Source organism: Hydra viridissima, unplaced genomic scaffold (assembly GCF_058129835.1).
Source record: "Hydra viridissima isolate aposymbiotic clone 2 unplaced genomic scaffold, HvirCarnegie_v1 scaffold_5, whole genome shotgun sequence".
Classification (NCBI taxonomy): domain Eukaryota; kingdom Metazoa; phylum Cnidaria; class Hydrozoa; order Anthoathecata; family Hydridae; genus Hydra; species Hydra viridissima.
The window spans coordinates 5,345,018-5,369,026 of NW_028324304.1; the positions used below are offsets into that span (position 1 = coordinate 5,345,018).

Here is a 24,009-nt window from a genome sequence, read left to right on the forward strand (position 1 = left end):
AACTTTAACACTAACGTTTGAGATAAAATTAGAATTTTAACAGCACAAATAAAGGAGAATAATTAAAAAAGAGATACATTAACTTCAATTTGATAATAACATGTTATGTAGAAAGATGAAATGTGACGCAAAGGTAACTGCCAATTAGTTAAACATTCGTATAGTTAACATTTCGTTATCTCAAAGAACAAATATCAATAAAGTCCCTCCCTCAAAAGTTTCGTAACTGTTTCAAAGTTCAGTTATAAGAAGAATCGATGCTTTAAAAAACGCCTTTTTTTTCTCTCTTAGCATAATTAATATTTTAAGATTTTTTACTGAAAATTAATTTCTAATGAGCTCTCAATCAAGTTAATTTCAAGGTTGGTTTTAGACGTTTTCTAAGCCATAAGCTGGCTGATTGGTGTTAATTAGTACTTAATCAAACAATCTTTTGTCTTTTATAGAGCCGCAGGAAAAATCTCCAAACTTGAGAGTTTAGCTAGCAAAAAAAAATACAACAGTCGTAAAATTGAGACCTATGAAATAAAATCTTATATCGCTATTTAGCTCATTATGAGCTTTTTACTTAATCTTTGGAGATTAGAAGTCCAACACTAATTTTTTACGCATGCGTGTTTCTTTTTTCTAAAATATTGAATTCGTGAAAATAGATGTGGATAAGAGGAGACATTGTAAAACTGATCGTCCAAAAAATTTTGTCGGCTAAAAACAACTCGCTACAAATGAATGTGGAAAATTTCTCGAAGTTTTACAAGCATCGATTATGTAAAATATTAGTTTCCCACAACTGTGATGCTAATCTATTATTCAAATACTATTATATGCAAATATATAATACAAAATTATGCCTACTAAGAAAATAAAAAATATACATTATTAAAAGCGTGAATAAACTCTAGATTTATTAATTTATGCCTCTAATCTTATATAAAAAGCGACAGTTACATCTACAGTCAAAAAAGAACAAGTGCAGTCGACTGTTGCTGATCGTTTTAGATCAAAAGATTTTTTTTTTTATCTTCGTTTAAGAAGCTTTTTTTTCTCTTCGTAGTTCGAAGAAAGTTTATTTCTGAATTCGTTTTGTTTTACAAAACCCATTTGAGAGAAGAGGACTTTATTCTATCTGTTGTAAAGATACATTTACAGCAATGGGAGTTTTAACTGGAGGTACGTTTTTTTGAACTTAGCAATCTATATATTTAATTAAGTTTTTATCTTTTTTACGGTCTTCCTGCTAACTAGTTATCATTTTAAAGGTTTTTTTAAAATTTGTATTTCTTGTTAATGCTTTTTATGGAAATCAGCTTTTCCACTGGGTATTCTTTAAAATTGAATATCAGAAAAAAAATTTCTCTGAAATATTTTTGCTTTCTAAAAAATCAACATGAACGGGTTTGTTTTATAAATTGCTATTTGAAGTCTGCAGCTAAAGTAGGATGGCTTTTTTCGAAAGGGCTACGCGGCTGTCAACGGTAGTATAAAACGGTTATATAGTGTCAAGGTAACGGTTATATACAAATTTCGTTACCGTTTCTCTGTCGCTCTCACTATTTAACCTCAACCCCAATAACAAAAAAAAAAATGATTCAACATTTTTTGCTAAAAATTTGTTTTCTTACTTATAAGAATTAAGTTTTTACTTCGTTTTCAATTTACACCATCGGGCATTTTAATTATTCATTTGCAATTTATGCTGCAAAGATACCAGTGAAAAGTTTCTAAAACTATCAAATTTCGTGAATTTATATACTTGTAAACAACTGCTGCTATAAATATAGTAGCTGTATTGAAATATATCTATTTTTAGATATAAATATTTAAAATTATTTACTAAATCCTTAATAAAACTAAGTTTTAACAATAGTTTAGTAGATATTTGTAATAATTTTATTACTAAAACTTAGCTTTAGTAATAGTTTAGTAAGTAACTGTAATTTGTTTAAAAACTCATTTCAACTATATCTTAATTTTTCAGGCAATATACGATCCTTGACCTATGAAGAGATTCAAATATGGAAGGATCACATAAAGACCCATGGTTTAATTCAGTTTGTTAATTGGTATAATAAAGTAAAAGATATCAATTATGACACTTTAAAGTGGGGAGATGAGGTAATTAACATTATTAGTACGTGAAAAAGATTATACATGCATATAAGTTCAGTTTACACATTAGTATTCTTACATCATAATATAGATGTAATTACTATACCACACATATATAATTAGATAGTCATATTTCTAGATTGAAATGTTTATGATCAAGATTAATGATGAAGAAAAATCTGCTCCTCTTTTAAATAAGGCTAAAGATCTTCTTGAAATATTACAGCAAGCAGAAAATGATAAGCCAGGGTACGATAAAAGTTTATTACTGATTTAACCATGCTCTGGTGTATTCTTTTATTTATACAAATATTGTATTCTTATATTTATACATGCTTATATTATAGTGAAACAGAAACTGCATGGAGGCCAGAAATGTGTGAATATATGATGGAGTGTATGTTATTTCCGATATATATTAGTGATCAGTAAAGTCATTTTTAATGTGCTAGTTCCTTTTGTGCTTACTCTTGATATTTTATTTTGTTCAATATTTCTTTATTAAATTTTTGTTCAGCATCTCCTGGAACACCCTATGGTGGCAATATTGCCCATTTTAACACTGTTGAAGCAAACATGACACTTAGGTAAACAAATATAAAAATTTAGTTTTCATTATATAAAAAAAGAGAGAAACACATTGAAAAGCTCCAACAAAGTAAATTTTTGTTGAGCGTATAATAAACTACCAATAAACAGTAAATCTTATATGTAATTTGTAATAAACAATAAATCTTATAAGTATTTTTTAATCAATAACAAATATGATAAATAACATGTAATAAACCAAGGATTATATTATTAAATTGAAAAATGAAATTATTTATGATATAAAATATTTTTTTTAACTTATAAGGAGGAAAGAATTGTTGTCACTTTTAAGTGGACAAGGTGAAAATGTTGTAACAGTATCAACATACCCAAGGTAGTATTTTTATTTTAGTTGGTTTAATTTATAAAAAATATAAACAAACATTAAGAGCTGTAGATAAATATTATTTCATTAAGTTGTAATAAATATGTATACATGTTTACAGATGTTTTAGTATATGGTTGTTTTACAAATTAGGCTTGGTGTCCCAAGTTCCTTTTATCCACCAATTGAATTTAAGATAGAAAATAATGATGTTACACGATCTTTGTATGTCCCAGATGAAGTCCTTAATCAGCTTCATCCACGGTTCAAGTATGAGAATTTTAATTTTAATTCTTTCAATATTTGAAAATTAAATGAAAAACAGAAAATAATTTGTAGTGTCTGTTTCAGTAATCTTGGTTTTTAATTAGTTTTTAAGACTTCAATTTTCATCATCACTAATAAATACTTTAAATGTTAAGTTAGTGACAGGAATTTGTTAAATTTGTTTGATCTTAAAATACTTTAGAAATTTGGCTAAAATGATAACCATGCGTAAACAAAGAAAAGTTTATGGTGAAGTTCCAAGTAAGAGTTTAAAAATATTCTGAAATATACTTTATGTAATTAAATATGTTTTGCTTAATTTTTGTTTAAATCAGTTTTACTTAAAAGATATTATTAATCTGACTCTAGTTTTTCGTGATGTCAATACTCCCAACCCCTTCATGGAAGAAGTGCCTGATTTTGCTGTCGAGGATAAAGCTGTTTTGAAACCAAACCATGTACATTTAGACTCAGTAGTACTTGGATTAGGGTGTGGATGTCTTCAGGTTTGTTGATTTAATCTGATAAAATTATTTACTTTTACTCATTTAGTTGTCAAATATTTGTGTTGACTGGAAATGATTTGTTTAGGTGACATTTCAAGCATGCAATGTTCCAGAGGCTCGTGTCTTATATGATCAGCAAGCAGTTCTTGCTCCAATTGTTGTAAGTTCTTGAACTTATGTTGTGTTAATAATTGTATTATGAATTTGTATTAAAGCTTGCTATCTCTTTTGCAACATAGCTATTAGTTAAGGGTTAGAAATAATTTTTTTAGATGGCACTCTCAGCAAGTTCTCCATGTATTAAAGGGTATTTGTTAGATACTGACACAAGGTGGGAGAATATTTCTATGATGTGTGATGACCGAACTGAAGAAGAGCTTGGTTTAAAGGTAACCTCACTCAATAGTTTGTTTTTTTCAATATATGAAACTAACTTGCAACACAATTATGTAAAATAAAATTCCTCTTCACTTTTTTAGCCACTGAAAGATCAAAAATTTGTATTACCAAAGTCTAGATACAGCTGTGTAGATATGTATATCTCCCCTGATGGTGAGGCTTTTAATGATATGCCTGTTATTTACCACGAAGAACATTTAAAACTCCTGCTTGATGGAGGTAAGAATCAAACCAATCTGTTCTAGATTTCATTGTTCCTGTTACATGATAATCCTGATTTTAAGAACTACCCTTTGATTTTTTGATTAACTAGGGCTGGATGAGCAACTTGCAAAACATGTAGCACATCTTTTTACTCGTGATCCACTAGCTGTATATGAAGAAAAATTGCATATAAGTGACGAGGATGAAGTAGATCACTTTGAAAACATAAACTCCACTAATTGGCAATCAGTTCGATTTAAACCTCCTCCTCCAGGAAGTAACATTGGATGGAGGGTAGAAATGAGACCAATTGAGGTAAACACTTGTTTATGCTTTTTCCCAATAATAATAAACTCACAAATTTAAAAGTGCTGGCAATTTTTCAGCTTCAGATGCAAAAAAAAATGTTATCTATTCCATTATTTTCTAGACTCAACTAACTGACTTTGAAAATGCTGCATATGTCACATTTGTTGTGTTACTAACACGAGTCATTCTCTCATACAATTTGAACCTCATTATCCCAATGTCAAAAGTGGAAGAGAATATGAAGAGAGGTGTGAAGCGAGATGCAGTTCTTGAGCAAAAATTTTATTTCAGAAAGAATTTAGAAAAAGGTAACTTTAATTCTCTTAAATCTTTTAACTGAAAAACTATTCTCTAAGATATAAAAATAATGAAGTTTCAATTTTGAATAAAGAAACTTAGAACTGTTTTTATGACTCAGGTGAAAATGATGATGCATCTTATGAGGAAATGACAATTAATGAAATTATCAATGGAAAGGTTTGTTATTTGAACATATACTTAAAATTAAATATAATAGATAATAAGAATTGTTAAGTATAAATAAAATATATAAATATGATATAATAAATATTAGCCTGAAAATATCATCTTATGTAACTACTTTATACAATTACTTTTAATCTTAAATTGTCAAAGATAGGAAATTATTTTTTTTTTACTGGAGTTTTTTAATATAGGGCAATGAATTTCCTGGCCTAATGGGCGTAATTGAATTTTATCTCAACCATTTGGATATTGATGTTGATACAAGGTGTACAATAAGTCAATATCTAACACTTATCAGGGCCAGAGCATCAGGTAAATATGTTGATAAGTTTTTATATAGAAATTTACAAAAAGTTGAATAAGCAACTTATTCTGCAATTTTTGTTAATTATGGATAGGTCAAGTTATGACGACTGCCAAATGGATTCGCTCGTTTATCCGTTCACACCCTCTTTATCAATTTGATTCCGTTGTTTCGCAAGAAATTACATACGATCTTATGAAAAAGTGCGTTAAAATCAGCAACGGTGAGGAAAACTGTCCTGAACTGTTTGCTAATGCAAAGACCAAAACATGCTCTCATGTACCAGAGTCTTGCAAGAAGATGTTGGAGGAAGTCGAAAGAATTACCAAGTGCATACGCCAGGATAGAAAGCAAGAATTACTGGCATAATTTATAGAGAACCTTGATATATTTTTTAAAGATAGTAATGTTCGAATTACGTCGATGATGGGAGTTTGATACAGAACCGTTAACCATACATAAGGAATTACAGCGGTTATCGTTAAAAATGACTTAAAAGAGTTTATGTGTACTTAATTTGTAAATTTATAAGGATTTGTGTGGTACATTTGTACTAAGAATTTCATTCTAAAAATTAGTCAAAAATTAAAATATAAAAAATAAACGAATTAGTTTAAAAGTTTTTCCGTAATAAGTGAAATTGAACGTTACGACGTTATTGTTACGTTGAAATGAAATTTCAGCAAATATATTTATTGTAGATATTTATTTATTCATATTTATTCAAATGGCATAAACATAACCATTTTTTTAACGTTGCTTTTATTTATTAAATATAAGTTGTGTTTAAATAAAATGTTTTCTTTTTTTTAAATTTATCAGGGGGGGGGGGGAGGTTTTCACGAGACACTCTATTCCCAGTGGGCATGCGTCGTCCGCACGACGTCCCACGGACGTGCTAAGGACGTCTGGAAGTCTAACGGACGTCTTATGGACGTCGCGCGGACGACGCATGCCCACTGGGTTATCACGTCTTAAAGGTAAAAAGAAAATGAACTAGTCGAACGCAAAAGTTCCATTTGTTTGATCCCGGTAAAAAATAATGGAAAAGATGTATTTCTCACTGCAAAAAACTTTCCGTTACCAATTTACTTTTTCTTTAACTTGATTCGAAGTATCTATGTTATTATGAAAGACTTTTTCAGTGGTATTGTCAGGATTGAGTGAAATAGAGTGTTATGATTCTTTCTTAGCTAGAAAAGTTAGGGTTACCAAAACTATTTAATGTCATGAGACTCTTTATAACTCCGTAGAGGATTTGTTAAGAGCCTCTTGACATTAAACAAATTCGATGAACCGTTCCTTCATCGAGATTGACAAAGTGCTATTGAATCATCAGCGGCCAGAGTTAATATTACCGGCTTTTAAAAATTCGGAAAACATCAGACGTTCACAATCCAATATTATACTTACATTTTTCGAATAACTTACCAAACATATTAGCAAAATATATTTGGAGAGTTTTTTATCCTCCAGCAGGCAACATGAAAATAACAGAGCTTAAGGTAATTGATTTGATATGAAAATTAGATATTAGTTTAGTATTGGTACATAATTCCGAAAATGTTAATACAAGATATTTAAAGTAATTTTATAATTTTAGAAAATTGCTCATTTATGAAAAAAAAAAAAAAAGTTTATATAAAAATAAATATTTAGATTTATGCTTTTCACAAAACAGTTCTGTAGTGTAGTGGTTATCACGTTCGCTTTACACGCGAAAGGTCCCCGGTTCGAGCCCGGGCAGAACTATTGTATTTCATATTTTTTACGCGAATGAAAATTCAAACCTTAATAAAATCAATCAGCAATTAACTTAAGTATGCCTGCCGGATTGTAGCAATATTCAAATTGAAAAATATATGCAATATTTTCTAAATATATATTCAATCTTTTTCAAATATATTCAATCTTTTTCAAATATATATTCAATCTTTTTCAAATATGTTCAATCTTTTTCAAATATATATTCAATCTTTTTCGAAATATATTCAATCTTTTTCAAATATATTCAATCTTTTTCAAATATATTCAATCTTTTTCAAATATATTCAATCTTTTTCAAATATATTCAATCTTTTTCAAATATATTCAATCTTTTTCAAATATATTCAATCTTTTTCAAATATATTCAATCTTTTTCAAATATATATTCAATATTCCTGGGGAGAACGCGGCCAATCGGCTTTTGGTTGAACAAAACATTGTCAACATTTAAAAATACTTCAATAATATTTTTAGAAAAAGCGTGTAGTTATAAAAAGCAGTTATACTTATACCGATATGGATAGTTATAGCAAAGTTGCATCTTTGTTAGAGGAAGCTTCTATTCTTCTTCGCACAAATCAAAGCACAAATATCAGCAGGCCACAATCGGAACTCACAATAACCTCCACATTACAAAGAGCTAGAGGAATGCTCAATGAAAGTGGTTCATCGGGTATTTTTAGGCGCCTTAATAGAAACGATAGATTAAGGTCGTCAGCACCATACAGTAGCAATATAGGCAACCAAATAGCCAATCAAAATAAAGCAAAGAAAATGACAAAAACATTAGAATTTGCACTAATTTCATCTACAGAAAATGATGAAGAACAATTCCTAAAATGGGATTCTGTAATTGCAAATGGAATTTTGATTATCAATGAATTCGATAGTGAACAAATAATAAGAGAGAAAATAAAGGAGTCGTTGCATGAAAAATTTCCTTTGCTGGGTTCAGATGAATTCGATTTTGTTAAAGTATCACGAAAAAAAATATCAAAATTAAATAAATGCTCAAATATTGATTACTCATATGATGTTGTAAAAAAACTAGCTGGACAAGGGCTTTTATATTTACAGCTAAAAGAACGATGCAATGATCATCAAATGATCATTCCAACGGAAGTTATTGAAATTCCATCAGCTTCATTTGTATCAAAAAGTTCACAACTAACAGATCAAGAAGATGTTAATGAAGTTGATATACAGGAAATAAAAGAACTTACATCAGCTTCATTTGTAGCAAAAGGTTCAGTTGATAAAAATATATATATTGAAATTGATTTTGAAAACCAAAAAATTAAGGAAATTAAAGAAAATAATCTTCAGGATCCAATAGAAATTTTAAGGTTTCTTCAAAAAACAATGATCAAGGGCAGAGTTCAAGATGTAGAAAACATTGATGAAAACACGGATAAAGATTCTGAGACAAACTTTATTTGTATCGATCGACAAAATATTTTAATGTCAATATTTGCTGAATTAGAATCCGTTGAAAATTTTTTAATTACATTTGAAGTTGACTTTATGGGAGAACTAGCTAAGGATTATGGTGGTCCAAGGAGAGAGTGGATACGAGAATGCAATAGAATGATTAAAGAGAGATTATTTGATAGTGGTTTGAGAGAACTCTTTGCTGAGGAATATTACTTTGTAGGTTTGTTAATTGGTATTGTACTCTTTCAAGGAGGGCAGCTACCAACATATTTACCAGACAGCATCATTATTAAGATCACCGAAAATACAGCAGATATTTGTATATCTAATATACAAAAAGGTTTAAACAAGTTTAATTTGATAAGGTTTTTCAAAGAGTTTCCACAATTACTTGAATTATTAAGACCTTCAAAAGTACAATTCACAGCAAAAATGCTTTTAAAATTATTGAAGCCAAAATTTTCATCGGAAGGGTCGACAGCTTTAGTTAAAGAAAAAGAGATTTATTCTATGTTTGTGAAATATGTCAGAGAGGTAAGTTTTTTTAAAATGTAAAACAGTGATCACTGTGATGTTTTAGATGTTACACATAATATATTATTTAGGTTGCCAGTGGTAGAAGAGAGTGTGTTTCATTGGCAAATATTCTTTCTTTCGTCACTGGAGCTTCAGAAGAGCCTCTACTTGGGTTTGCATTGCAACCGTCTGTTGAATTTATTCCTACTATTGAAGCTGATGAAAAAGTAAAAGATCTATTATATTTAATAAAATAGTAGTATTTAACTGAAAGATTTTGCTCATACTCAAAATAAATATCGGAATAATTTATTTCATTCAAATTTAGTTTGTTATCGGAAACTAAATTATAATTTGAAAGATGTATATTATTAAAATATTATTTTTATAGTAGTACAACCTGATTCATGTTAACATCAGGAAGGGCATTTAATTGTAAAAATGTTGCTTTAACTTTTCTATAATGGTTTTTAAGTGTCACTATGAAGTGGTTTGGATGGTTCTTCATAGTTTATGGTTTTTAGATTTCTTCATAATACAAAACTTGCAAAATTAAAAAACGTAAAAAAGGGCAACTTTGGCCCTGCATGTTTCTGCATGACTTTGTTTCACAATATATATTTTGTTTTAAAATGTTTATATTCTCTACCATAACAGTATTCCCACAGTCCTGCAATGTCCGGGACTAGTATCCTAGAAAGTCCTGGGATTTTTCTTTTTTTTTCTCAAAAATCCTGGAAAAGCCCTGGAATTTTTAAAGTGTAGGGGAAGTTCGTGTACCTAGGGCCACGTATTTTCAACGTCAAAGTTTAATGCTCCGCACTTGTCTAAAAATTGTAAAACTGATATGATCAAATAAATATACCAATTACTTTCTATTGATATAAGTATATTGACTTAAATAAAAAAGTTCCGCCATATAGAGGGGTTTGAAAAAAATTGGCCATAGGTACAGTGAGCTTTTTTTTAATTGTATCCAATTTAATTGTAGACCAATTGTGGCCAATTTTTAATTGGCCACCAGCTATTGTACCTAGGATAATTTAGGTGCAAAGTGGGACAAAACCACCCCAGTTTACTTTAATTAGTGTGATTTCTATAATAAGCTAAAAACATAAACAAGAATAATTTGCAAGATCTTGAAATTTTTTTAATAAATATGCAAAAATGTGTGTAAAAAAACTCCATGCTTGGATTTATGATGTAATTTTTCAAAAAATATTTGAAGGTTATTTTCATAAAAAATTGTTTTTTTAAATAAAAATAATAAAACTAGACATTCTTAAGTGTTGCAAGTTATAATAATATTTTTATTTTTGTTCATTTATAGGATCAGAAGACACATGAAGCATATATGTATATACCAACTGCACATACTTGCTCTAATTGTTTAGTTTTGCCGCGTGGCTCGCTGTTATGCAAGCTTCCAGCTAATAACGACCTTTTTGATGTTTATGACATGGCATTTACTAATAACTTTTTTGGAACAATATGATTTTGCAATATGTTTGATGATATTTTTACATGTTCATATATGAAGTCTTACCAAGTAATATATAATATTTGAGAGAAACGCTAATCTTTTTTTTTCCAAGTCTCTGGTTTACCCTCTAAAAATAATAAGAGACCGTCTAGAACGAATGCAAAAATTTAAAAAGTAACCCTATTATGGATAATTTCCATTTAGTAGCAAATGAATATATTGCTTGATTTGAATATAGGCTCAAAACGAATTACATGGAAGTAAAAAAATATAGTACTCTCGAGTCCTTAATAAACAACTGTGCCGTTTATTCCCACCCCACTTGTATTCTGGACTCGAGAGTATAGATACAAAGGATTCTATTCAGTAGAAACTATTCTGTACACATTAACAAGCAGCTAATACAAAATAAAATAGAACAAGAAGTTAAATTCATCTGAAATTATAAATAAGATTCAAATTTTTCCACCACAAGTGCTAAGGCTTCTATGTAAATGTCGATTGCCATTTCAGTGGATTCTTTAGACATATCTATTGAATTTCTGACGAATGCTTCAATATCAATTCTATTCGGAATACTAACTGAGTTAACAACAACATTGTTTAAATCGTGAGATAAAGGGCCGTCAACATCTACTCCATAGATATTAAAATCATTTATATCATTTTCAGTTTCATCTCTTGACATAGGATTGTCAATATTTATCATTCCCATAGTCCATATTTGATTGGGAGTCCAATTTTCTTCTGTAGATAAACGATGGTTGTTGTACATAAGTTTAAACTCTTTCAAGGAAAGATTTATTCTTTCTAAATAAACTATATGCAGTGTGAACATGTGAATTGGATTTTCAATATCTAAAATGCCGCTCTGTTCCATAGCATAAAAAGTGTAATAAAAAGGTAGCACGACGCATCGAAACACATCTCTCCATAACCTCTCTATTCTTCGATTTCTTGTGGAAGATCCAGCTAAAAAACTCCCTCTGCCATGACCTCTTCTTGCAATCATTTCATCACATATAAGAACATTTTCTACCCCAAAGTCTACTCTTATTCTTGAAGGCGTTGAAAACTCGCTTGTCGCATTTAAAAAAAGATTTAACACCGTTTCTGCTAAATTATTTGTATTGGCTTCCAAAAACATTACTTTCCTTGATTTACCATCAATGCACCCATGTATTACGAATTTCCAACGAATTAGAGAGTGATGTCCATCTATATGCCATAAAGAATTTGGCCATGGTACATAATAAGATCGCCTTCTAACCAATGCTCCCCATCGCAATGCAGTATTCCTATGATCCACTCTGTTTAAACTAGAGCGGATTCTTCTTCTTTGTATATGGTAACCTTTTGATCTAAAATAACCAGATAATAATGGTTCCCCTGTTGCTACACCGTGACGAGATATGTATTCAGCTATAATTCTGTCTATTTCGTGGTCATTGATGTTGCTAAAACGACCTGTTTTGTTTAAATTAAGTTCATTTACTCTGCGATGAACTGTCCAACGTGAAACACCTAAAACCTTCAATGCAACATTCCAAGAAAAACCCAAACACTTAAATTCTTTTAGAACATTTTTTGGAATTTCGTACTTTAGCCTTCCAGGGGTTTTACTATATAACACATTAATATTGATACTGCAGTATTTTGAAGATTTTTCATGATAATAAAGGGAAAGCATTTTCCGAATCTCCAAAAATACATATAATATACTTTCTATTCTTTCTTTGTTGTTTAAATCACCAATAAACTCTTCATTAAAACTGTTCAATACTGGAATAAGTTGATCGATTAAATCAATATGCTGTAATAATAACGGCAAATAATCACCACAAGTGGTTTTTCCAATAAAAGATTCAACTTCATCTAGAAAAAATATTAAATTTTTATATAGATCAGCACCCATGTCTTTTTCAATGATTTCGGTCGCCATTGTTTTTGTTTGTGTTTAATTTTTTGTTTGCCATTAATTGTAGTTATTATCCTTCTATTTACGCGCGTAAATTGCTTTATCCCAGGAATATTGAATATATTTGAAAAAGATTGAATATATTTGAAAAAGATTGAATATATTTGAAAAAGATTGAATATATTTGAAAAAGATTGAATATATTTGAAAAAGATTGAATATATATTTGAAAAAGATTGAACATATTTGAAAAAGATTGAATATATATTTGAAAAAGATTGAATATATTTGAAAAAGATTGAATATATATTTAGAAAATATTGCATATATTTTTCAATTTGAATATTGCTACAATCCGGCAGGCATACTTAAGTTTGGATTCCAATCTTACATTTGGACTCTAATTTTAAATCGCGTACAGTTACAACTCCTAGCCTCTTTTTCAAACAAGCGCGAGAACTTTAGGTTGAAATAAAAGAATTATTCTTGGTTAATATTTAAAACAGATGCAAAACAATAAAACTCAATTCAAAACTAAAGAAGAGGTTCCAATGCCACGAATAGACAAAATGTTTACCTAAGAGAAATTCTAAATTTCTTGTTTTTTAAACAAAAGTTTTAGATATCATAAATTTTTTTAACGATTATTATCATCATCAACTTCTTTATTTTTTTGATCCCAAGTGAATAATTTAAGAATATCTGATGTTTTATTTACTGTACTATTTAAGTCAATTAATCTGGGAGCATATCTTCTAACTCGGTGAACCTTTAGAGTTCCACTGGTGTATATACTGTCAGTTAAATCTAGAGATTCGGTATCTTCTGCTTCTCGGTACATCACTGTAATATCACACAGTCGATCAATTGCTCTGAAATACTGTTTAGCATTTTCAATTACAACTTCAGAACAAATTTTTCCTGCAAACTTTTCGTTAACTAGTTCCACCAGTTATATCATGTGGTAAAGTGATTTGCCTCGCCATAAAGCAATATCAATGTAGTATCTTAAGGATAATATGAAAATGACGGAAAGACATATAAGGACTTGATTTTATTCATGGACTGCGTGTGATTGATGCACGAAAAATCGAAAAGATAAGGCAGGTTTTTTCAATAGTCTTATGTTTTCAATCAAAATGAATTTAATAACCTTTTTCCTTTTCAAATTTCTTTCTTTTTGCAACTTAGATTTATATTCTATAATGTTTTTCTTCAAAAATTCAAGCTTTGGCTTCTTTCTCCGTTTTTCCTTTTTCAGGTATTCCTCATTATTATTCTCCTTTAGTCAACACAAATATTCCTTCTGCAATCTAAAAGTCTTTGTGAACCAAGGTTTTCCCTAAATCTCAAAAGTAAGCAAGACAAAGAAAAAGAACCAAGAAAATCCAGGTTCATAAAAAGTCATAGTACAGCTGTAAAAAGAACGAAGAAAAGTATTTTATTTGTCGCGGAAGAACACAAAATCTTGGTCACTGATTTTTTGCTGCAAATTCGTCCCGGAAGGATTATTATTTTTCTTAAAAAAAGTGTCATGAGCTGTCAATTTTCGTCAGGTCGCTTAGGTCTTTCGTCACTTCGCTTAGGTCTTCCAAAAAATATAAGAAAGTGTTTCAAAAACATCAGACGTATTCTAGATTTGCCAAATTTAATTTTTCTGTTTTTCCTTTTATTACACCGAAATTGTTTAAAAGTTTATGTTGGAGGCTTGGTGTAAAACAAGCGTTACTTTATAAAACCTTAGACCCATCTTATATTTTTCATAAGCAGAAAGGTCAAAATAGTAAATTTAACCATTCTGCTTATAAAAAATGTTTAGAACTTGCATTTTCTTTTTCATCATTTATGTCATCACTTTTCAACCCTGTAATTCAGTTAAAAGAAGATACAAAAAAAAAAAAAAAAAAAGCCCACAAGAGTTTAGGAGGCTCAGAAAGTTGCTAAATGAATTTCCCTATTATTTTAGTACTTAAAGTCTCAGAATTAAAGAGATGAAGTAGCTGTTAGATAGATAAGAGAACAGTTAAATAATTATTTACAATATAAAAGTAATAAAGCAGAAACTAATAACGAAGATCTCTGAAATGAATAGTAATGATAATAATAATAATAATAATAATAATAATAATAATAATAATAATAATAATAATAATAATAATAATAATAATAATAATAATAATAATAATAATAATAATAATAATAATAATAATAATAATAATAATAATAATAATAATAATAATAATAATAAATCGAAATAAATACAAAATAATAGTACTTAACACTGGCTTTTCTTTTCTTACTTATTTTACTTAACAAATATTCTCAACTATCTGTATCATGAATATATTCCTTTAATATTAACTTATACAAACAATAATACATTAATAAAGATAATAACTCCTAATTAAAGTCACTCAAGTAATTTTTTCTTACCACTTTTGGATTCGTAGCCTATATGAATTGTACTCACCTTTAAATCTTCTTTTTCTCTTTTTCCAAAAAAATCTTTTTTTTTAAAAACTTCTTCAAAAAGTTCTCTTATTGATCTTCTCATAAATTTGTCTCATAAGATCTCTTTAAAATCTCCAAAAATTTTTCTCACAAAATTCTCTTAAAAAGGAAAATCTCCTCAAATTCTCTTCTCTAGAATCCTCCAATCAGAAAAATTTCTCAAAAACTTCTCTTGAATACTGTGATCAGAAAAATCTCTCAAAATCTCCAAAAAACTTTTTCCTAAAAAAAAAACAATAAGACTTTTTCAAAATATTTCGAAAATCTTTTTTAAAACTCCATCAAAACATCTTAAGATTTTCTCAAACGTTCCTTTTCAATCTGTTCGCAGATGTTTTTTGAACTCCCGTACAGACTATGGATTTTTTTCTTTAAGTTCATTAAGTACTTTTGTTTCAACTTCTGAGTCATGGTTCTCTAAAACATCTTTCACATTTCTTGTAATGAAATGGTCCACAGACCATTTCTTGTAATGAAATGGTCCACAGAATTCTTGTAATGAAATGGTCCACAGACCTTTTAAAAATTCCTGAATCTACTGATCAAAATTTAGCATATTTACTGTTCAGAATAAAGAATCCTCTATATATAAGTTATGGGCGTTCCCATGAATGATGTTTCTTTTTCCATACAACCCACAGGAAGAGAAGAACGATTTTTTTTTTCAACATAAGCAAGCACCTTGTGAACTTTTTACAGGTAATTCTTCGAGTAAAGACTTTAAGTTTGTTTATAAAGAATGTCTAAAAAATTTGGATTTAATGGCTATTGACAGTCGATAATTATCAGAAATTTGTTTAACTGAATTCAGATTTCATGAATGCCTATCACTTTGCTTAATAGCCGTGGATTTGAAGTGACTTTTTGACACACGTTTCTTTTTGCACTTGTTCTGCTCCTCAAGCTCTCGGTTGATCAACCATTTTACTAAACACCTCAAAAAATTTTTTTGATAGAAGTTTGTTTAAGTACTTTAATTTTAACGGTTTTGTGACTCTCCATTTTTTAAGCTCAAATTTAAATGAAATATGGGAGAGACACTCAAAATAATCTTAACCAGTAATGCAGTGAAGTTAAACCATAGTTTAAAATTTCTTTATTGACTCCATACTTTTTCATACAGATGAAGATGAAAGTGGTAGGCAAATGGGGAAACAATGAAATGAAGAAATAGCAGAAGTATGTGAAAAACCAAAAAAATTTTGAGGGGAATTAATACTTACATAACAAGTGACGACGAAGAAAAAACCAAAGATATAATTGTAGAAGTTAAAAACGATAACAAGAGCTAACAGTAAATGACAATAATATTGTACGAAATAATCACTAGAGAATGACAACATGGCCTTTAATACATTTGGTACAATCGAACAATTTGGTATAAAAAGCAATAATTGGAATGAATGCTTTGAACAAATATAACAGTGTTCTATTGCCAATTAAAAATAAATATAAGCACAAAAAGTTTTCTCTATTCCTCACCATTTTAACGGTACAAAGACGCACTGTTTACTTCAAAGATGAATGGCTCCAATCAAATCATCCAAGAGGTAAAAGAATTTACAAAAGAGTTTAAAAGATCTTAATCTTACACCCATATTTTATTAGCGAACGATACAAATTTCACTAAAGATGTCTAAAAGAGAGAGAGAAACTTAGTCAGAGCATATGGAATATTTACTGAAACTGAAGGAACACTACGAGTTTAATGATTTTTTAAATCAGACTTTAAGAGATATATAGGAATGTGGTTAGCGATATCCTAATATTAAGAAGAGGCTCCTTACGGAAAGAAAACTCGACTTGAAAAAAGCAATTGACTATTTTTATAGTTTAGAAGAGGCGGACTAACAAATTTACTTTATCACAAAATTGCATGAATTAAAATTTAAAAGGATAACTTACTACTACACAATGCCGATTCTGGCTCATTGATACTTTTCCATACTTAAGGAATTCAAGATGGTGTTGTGTTTTTAAAAATGTAAAAAATGTTATTAGATTTCCATCTCATTGTTAATATCATGCCGGAACCTGCAAAGAAGTATAAAATTGTATATTTTTCGTAATTTATTCTAGACCAAAGAGTTGATTATAGTCCATAAATGTAAAGCACGGTTTTATAATTAAAAGGTTGGCTTAAAATTCCATCCGAGTTTCGCAAACAGATGGGAGCAAATGTCATCGTAAAATCTTTTCTTGTCGATGGTTTTTAAAACTGAAAAATCTTCCAGACGACACGGGTGACTTCTATTTTGAAGCAGCTGAAACAAGATGTACTGAGCGTTCATGAAACTTTTTCTTTTTAATTCTTTCGGCTTGTCTTTTCCGTACACCAGATCGTATAAGAAAGACAAATCCTTGAAATCTTTGATCAGCTGTTCTTCGAGGTATTCTATATCGTCTCGCTTACCGACGAGCACGTAATAGATGTAGTTGGCGTTTTCATACTGATTCGTGTAGTTGAGTTGTTTTAGAAATATTAAAATGTGTTCTTTGGTGATGCGAGAATATTTCACATTGGTGTTTTCCGAATCGATCAACAAGTTCAGCGCCTTGAATTTTTTCTCCAATTTTTCAAAGACTTCTTCGGGAATCTTGCATTTTTGTTTACCCTGATATTGTTTGATGCATTCTTGAAAGTGGATGATACGCGAATAAGTGTATTTGTTCACCGAATTGGATCGGTCGTTGTCTTTATACGGAACAGTCGTTTCTAACATTTCTTGCTGTCCCGAGCACAAGAGACAGAATTTTTTGTTGCTGTCGTCCATTTCAAACTGACTCGGATCGTCGTTGATGCAAAATTTACACTTGGTATGCGAGACAAGTTTTTGGGCAATTTTAATATCGGTCCACTGTCGTTGAGAAAGCGTTTCTTCTGCCATGGTAAAATACTGACGTTGAAGCTGGTTTTTTTCTTCGTCAAATTTAGCACGGTCTTCATACGAAAGTTGCGTCTGCAAGATGTCTTGATATCGCTGGATGATGTGGTTTGTCTTGGCGATAAACGTTATTTTTTCAGTCTTGCGTTTATCCAATTCGTCTTTGGTCTCCATCAGATGTTTTAGAGCTTCCTCCGACAGGTCGTGTTTGTTTTCCAAAAGAAGAAATATGGATTTTAAGTGCTCTATATCGTCGATGTTATCCTTGTCAAACTTTTCCATAATTTTCGTGTTTAATTAGACAATGCTCATTTTTTTTATAATTTATTCTATAGGAAAGAGTTTATCATAGCTCATAAATGTAACGTCTTGTAAGATATACAGATGAAAAAAAATTTTTAATTTTGAGTTAAATAAATTTCTTTTATATAAAAATGGATGCGATATATAAAGATGATCTTATTAATATGCTTAGTGGTGAAGAAGTGAAATGTTCTACTGAGAAATCTAGTCGATATATTAAATTCGAAAAAAACGTTCGAAAGCTTCCAAAGTGTGTTAAAATATCGTTTATAGAAATGATTAAAACGATACCATTAGAAGAAGTTTTAAGAAGATTAAAAATTATTATTGATACATATAATCGTATTGAAATGAAAAAAACAAAGGTTAAAGGGTTATCGAATGCTTTCTCAGCAAAAAGAATTTATCACCATTATAATGAAAAAATTGTTAGTAATATGAAAGCAAATTTAGATACAAGTAAAGAATAATTTTATATATCAGCAATATATATAAAATTTACATTTTCATAGAATAGCACCTAAAAAGGGTATACTATTAAAGGGTGAGTTAGGTCCGAGCAATAATCCGGATCCAATAGATTGATAGCCTTTTCCATTTTTAACAAAGAGTCCTTCACCAATAGTAGGTTTTACCCAAGGTCTTAAAAAGACTCCTGATCCCGCAGCAGTCATTTTCATTCCATTTCCATTCTTTTTCAAGTAAACGACGCCTCTTCCTGCAATTTTGTCAACCATAGCAGAGCCAGCAGAAGAGCCTACACCTGCTAGCAATCCGGTGGCTAGAGCAGGAACTACTCTTGTTGCAAGAGTACTACCTAACATACCTAATAAAGGTAGAAGAGCTCCGATGAATCCACCTTCAATGGTTGAGTTGAATGATAATTGCTTTTTGCTCAGTTTGAGTGTGACTCCTTTTCCAGCTTCATACGCTTTTGTAATTTTGTTCAATTGCGCACGAGTGATAGCGAGAATATGTTCACCTTCTAGATCTGAATGAGATAGTCTTATATTGACATCAGTCTTTTCTTGCATCGCTTTTTTTATTTTGTCAGATTGACTTTGCGAGATGTTAATTTTTACTTTTTGGTAACTCATTTTTTAAAATGAAAGAAAAAAAATTATCGCTGAACTGCGCTGCTCGTAAAAAGGTCTTGGAGCACAGAGGTTATTCTTTCTCTAACGTGAAATCTAAGGATAATGTCTTCACCTCTAAAGTCGATCAAGTTACCGCATTGATCTGTAATTCTTGTTTCCATTCTTGAAATTCTGCCAACCATGATAGGCAGGTATATCAAGTGGAAAGGTTTTTCGCTAATTTTGTAGCCTGGAGGAGTGTCAGGATGAAAAGAGTAAATGTCAGATGTTCTTTTTCCGTTATAATAAGATGATCCAATAACATCGTTTGTGATTCTGATGATGGTTACATCGTCTATTCTCGAAAGTGCTTCAGACTCGTAATAGTCAATATAACTTGTGACTTTATTTGGATCTGTCGGATCTTCTTTTTTCTCTACATAGGTATATTCTGCTTTATTAAATCCGAGAACAGGGGCTAAACTGTTATTCACGTTGAAATCCACCCAATATTTTGTTGTAGTTCCAGGTTTTCCAAATTTCAGCGTAGATCTTAAAGTGGTTAGGTTTGCACCGATAACAACACCATCCGCTCTATACAAGTTTCCAACTTGTTTTTGCATTTCCTTCTGAAGATAATCATTAATCTCGCTAATTTCATACGCTCCTTCTTCGATGTAAATGGTGTAGCTGTTTGAACCGGCGTTGGGACTGTATCTGAAAACATTATTTGTCGAATTGATATTGGTGTAACTGTGAATAGTGTCAAAGCCAACAAGAGCCATTTCATACTTTTTATTAGGTTCGAATTCGATAGGATTATCAAACTCGGTTTGGATGACACTGTTTCTTATGGTTGGAGTTTCTTTTTTTGCTTTTGCAAGGAGATAAAATCCGCTCATCTTTTTATATAGAGTTGGGAAAATAAAAATTGTCAAATCCGCTTCGATATTTTCCATTGTCTTTTTTCGAGGATAAATCAATGACTGCAAATCCGTGAGGTTGAGACCAACAATATTTACAAAACTTTTTAAACTCTTCTATTTTCATATCGCTGGATACATGATCTTGGTAAATGTGGTTAATGTTTTTCGAGTCTTGAGGAAACAGGCAGATAAAATTAGCGTTTTCTCGAATGGTTTGCCTAGGGAGCATGAAATAATTTTGAGCGAGGTAAAAGCAGTCGACGTTAGAGTGTCTTCCTCGGATGTAATATTTTTCACATTTGTTTTGTTTGGTCAATTGTAAATCGTCAAAGATCATTAAATTGTTTTTGGATGAATCAAGATCTTCTGGTTCTGGCACATCATCAGCCGTTTCGAAAAATTGACATTCCATATCCTCTGTGTTATTCCATTTTTTTGAAATTTCATCAATGACACATTCAGGACTTACGTTTAATTGTTCAATTTTGCTTTGAATGTTAAACAAATCAAGAATAACCTCTTTAGGCAATTTCTTCTCGAACGAGTTTTTTAATATTTTATATTCAGGCTGAAAAAGGGATTTGCCAAACACTTGCAAATGATTATAGTCTAGCCATCCAGGTCTTAAAAGTAAATTGAGTAGCAGTGTTGTTTTGCCACAACCTGATTTTCCAATAATGATTCCGCGTATACTTTTAGGCAAAAGTTTGTTGTTTTTCCTTTTGCTTTTATTTACATTCCATGACAAATCAATCACTTCCATTTTTTATTATGTTGAATATAAAAAAATGTATTGCGTTAAATGTAAAAAAATAACAGAAACGAGCAACTTACGCCATGCAGTAAGCAAAAGCAATAGAAATATGCTTAAAGGGACTTGCACCATCTGCGGGATAAAAAAGAACAAATTTGTTTCTGCGAATGCGCTTAGCGGAGGAGACTTGGTGGAATCGATCAACAATTTTTCAAAAAAAATAAAGCTTCCATGGGCAAAGTTTCCAGGAGAAATACACGTTCCAGGTATGAACTTTGCAGGACCTGGCACCAATTTGGATAAAAGACTCACTTCCACAGACATGTATCAAGAGTGGAGCAAACCGGTGGATAGAGTGGACAATGCTGCATATCACCACGATTTAGCTTACAAGTATTTTAACGACAAACAAAACAGAAATTTAGCAGATCGAATGATGCTTGAAGAAATGGATTCTATACAAAATCCTACTCAGAGAGAAATAAGCGAGCGAAAAATCATCGAACCCATCATCAAAGCCAAAGCTAAATTCGGATTGGGTGTATCTGCAAACGGATCTAAAAATTCAAAGTATCCTAAAAAGTATGAAAAGAAAAAAAATTGATTTTGAGTTAAATAAAATCTTGCATATAGAAAAAGAAATGAATAAGATGATTGAATTAATAAATGTGTCTGAAATTGCAATGTATAAGCGCATGAGAGATAATGATTTGTATATGTTCATGTCTAGGTATCAATTGTTGTTGAATGAATTACGTTGTAGTATGTATGAAGCAGAGAATTTAGATGATATGAATGATATTCTTAAAAAGATGGATTATTTAGTAGAAAAATTGGCTGATGATTATTTAGAAGTACAAGATGAATATCGTTGGGATAGAGAAAATATGAAATTGAGAACAACCAAGAATAACTTGAAGTTTTGCTACCGTAAAATGAGTGAAATAATTCAAATGATGATAAAGTTAATTCCTTAGTCAAAGGTTTAGGATAATAATACAATGAAAAAAATTTTTATTTTGAGTTAAATAAAAATCTTGCATATATAAAAGAAATGAATTTTATTACAATTGAAAATTTTGATGAGAGCAAATTATCAGTTGGAGAAATTTACGCGGCGACCAAACCAGTTGTCTATCAAAAAGTGCCAGTAAAATATTCTTATCCAACTGGAGATGGTCCTCTTGTAATACGAACGCCTATATTATTTTCGTATGGTGTATGCGAGAATAAAGAACCAGCGACACAAAAATTGACTGGTTATTCCATGCCATTCGTTTGCTTTGATGCTAAAAAGGGTAAAACTGAACAAGAAGAAAAGTTTATTGCTACAATGGAAAAAATTACTTTGTTTATTAGAGGCGAAGTGGATAAATTGTCAGCCAAACTTAAAAAGGGAGGAAGAAAAAAGCAAATTAATTCAAACGAATTGAGTATTTTAAAATATAAAGCTGAGCATCCTGAAGCAGCGCCAGTCTTTTATGCAAAGACGTTTATAAAGAAAAATGAGAAAGACGAATTACTCATGACAACTACATTTTATAGAAAGAAAACAAATCTTGATATAAAAAATGGAATTAAAGGGTAACGTAGTAATAAAAATTTGGTCAGATCTTCTGGACATGATTTTATCAATCAACGATGTTATGCTATTGGAGGACTTAGAATTGATGGGGTGTATATTGGTCCTTCGATTGTGTCTATTCAAGTTAAACTGTCCGAAGCCGTCATCGTAAAAAATGCATCTTTACCTCATAGCCTCATGATGTGTGAAGACTTGAATTTAGAGGTGAAAGAAGATGAAATAGAACAGGATGAAATGTAAGATTTTTTAGATCCAAGAAATTCTTCGAATTTTTTTAAAATTTTTCTAAATTTTAAAATGATCAACGTTGAAGGAATTGTACTACCGAACAAGCCTCTGACCAACTTTCAATTAATAGATGCTGTGAAAAAGCTTAAAATTAAAAACTTTAGAGGTGTTTTTGTGAGGGATGAGTTACCAAAAAAGCTAAGAAAAAAAGAATGTGGAATTGTGAATACGGGAGATTCAAGCACAGATGGATTTCATTGGGTATGCTGGTATAAAGACGGTGATAAGAAATACAGTTTTGATTCTTACGCTCAGCCTCTTCTTGTTGAGCTGGTCGACTACTTGAAAAGTCCAGTTTATTATAACAGTGAAAGAGTTCAGTTTGGCGATACGTCTTATTGTGGTCATTTGTGCCTTTACGTCTTGAAAAAATTACAGGAAGGGGAGGACTTTCAAAGCGTTGTTAACACACTTTGGTGAAAAAAATTTTTCCTCATTAAAAAATGATTGACAAATTTGGAAGAACAGAATTAGGGAGGTATTTTTATGATCCTTATTCAGCAACAGCTATAACAGGTGATCTCTATGTCAGAACAGATGGAAACAGCACCATCACTGCAGATTTGGATTACAACTCTCATAAAATCATCAATTTGGGTGAACCCACCAACGCACACGATGCAGCTACAAAAAATTACGTAGACACGCATGCTTCAGGTGGAGGAAAGGTGGGCACTGCAGACTTGGATTTAAATTTTCACAAAGCCATTAATTTGAATGAGCCGACTAATCTTCATGACGCTGCCACCAAAAATTACGTCGACGTCAGCTCGAGTCAGTGTGTTAAAACAGACGGGTCTAGCACCATCACTGGAATCATCGACATGAACTCTCACAAGTTGATTAATGTGAGCGATCCTACCAATTTAAAAGACGCAGCGACAAAAGGGTATGTAGACACCAAAGTCTCTTACAACACTATTTCATACACCGACATTAACATGACGTCGCACAAATTAACTAATTTAGCTGAACCTACATCAGCCTCAGATTCGGCTACAAAAAATTACGTAGACACGCATGCTTCGGGTGGAGGAACGGTGATTGGAGCTGCAGACTTGGA

The 24,009-nt window shown here is 30.7% G+C and overlaps 4 protein-coding genes and 1 non-coding gene across 5 annotated transcripts; 3 read left to right on the forward strand and 2 right to left on the reverse strand.

Annotated features, from left to right (window-relative positions):
* The first annotated feature begins 348 nt into the window (after positions 1-348).
* On the forward strand, positions 349-6,296 carry LOC149888143 (glutamate--cysteine ligase catalytic subunit-like). Its single transcript, XM_090087415.1, has 17 exons — positions 349-1,170; positions 1,979-2,115; positions 2,249-2,358; positions 2,457-2,506; positions 2,627-2,696; positions 2,966-3,034; positions 3,179-3,295; positions 3,495-3,553; positions 3,662-3,798; positions 3,884-3,958; positions 4,071-4,187; positions 4,278-4,416; positions 4,511-4,716; positions 4,832-5,018; positions 5,129-5,187; positions 5,388-5,508; positions 5,595-6,296. Exons 1-17 carry the CDS (start codon positions 1,152-1,154, stop codon positions 5,867-5,869), a joined length of 1,947 nt encoding a protein of 648 aa, XP_089943541.1. The 5' UTR covers positions 349-1,151; the 3' UTR covers positions 5,870-6,296.
* Positions 6,297-7,179: 883 nt separating this feature from the next.
* Positions 7,180-7,252, forward strand: Trnav-uac (transfer RNA valine (anticodon UAC)). The gene has a single exon. It is a non-coding gene; the product is annotated as a tRNA-Val (tRNA).
* Positions 7,253-7,724: 472 nt separating this feature from the next.
* Positions 7,725-10,790, forward strand: LOC149888145 (uncharacterized). The gene is made up of 3 exons (XM_090087416.1): positions 7,725-9,235; positions 9,307-9,444; positions 10,548-10,790. Exons 1-3 carry the CDS (start codon positions 7,784-7,786, stop codon positions 10,710-10,712), a joined length of 1,755 nt encoding a protein of 584 aa, XP_089943542.1. The 5' UTR covers positions 7,725-7,783; the 3' UTR covers positions 10,713-10,790.
* A 5-nt stretch (positions 10,791-10,795) lies between these two features.
* On the reverse strand, positions 10,796-12,428 carry LOC149888146 (uncharacterized). The gene has a single exon (XM_090087417.1). It carries the CDS (start codon positions 12,388-12,390, stop codon positions 11,143-11,145), a length of 1,248 nt encoding a protein of 415 aa, XP_089943543.1. The 5' UTR covers positions 12,391-12,428; the 3' UTR covers positions 10,796-11,142.
* A 7,497-nt stretch (positions 12,429-19,925) lies between these two features.
* On the reverse strand, positions 19,926-21,082 carry LOC149888147 (uncharacterized). The gene has a single exon (XM_090086669.1). It carries the CDS (start codon positions 21,080-21,082, stop codon positions 20,300-20,302), a length of 783 nt encoding a protein of 260 aa, XP_089942795.1. The 3' UTR covers positions 19,926-20,299.
* Positions 21,083-24,009: the final 2,927 nt, after the last annotated feature.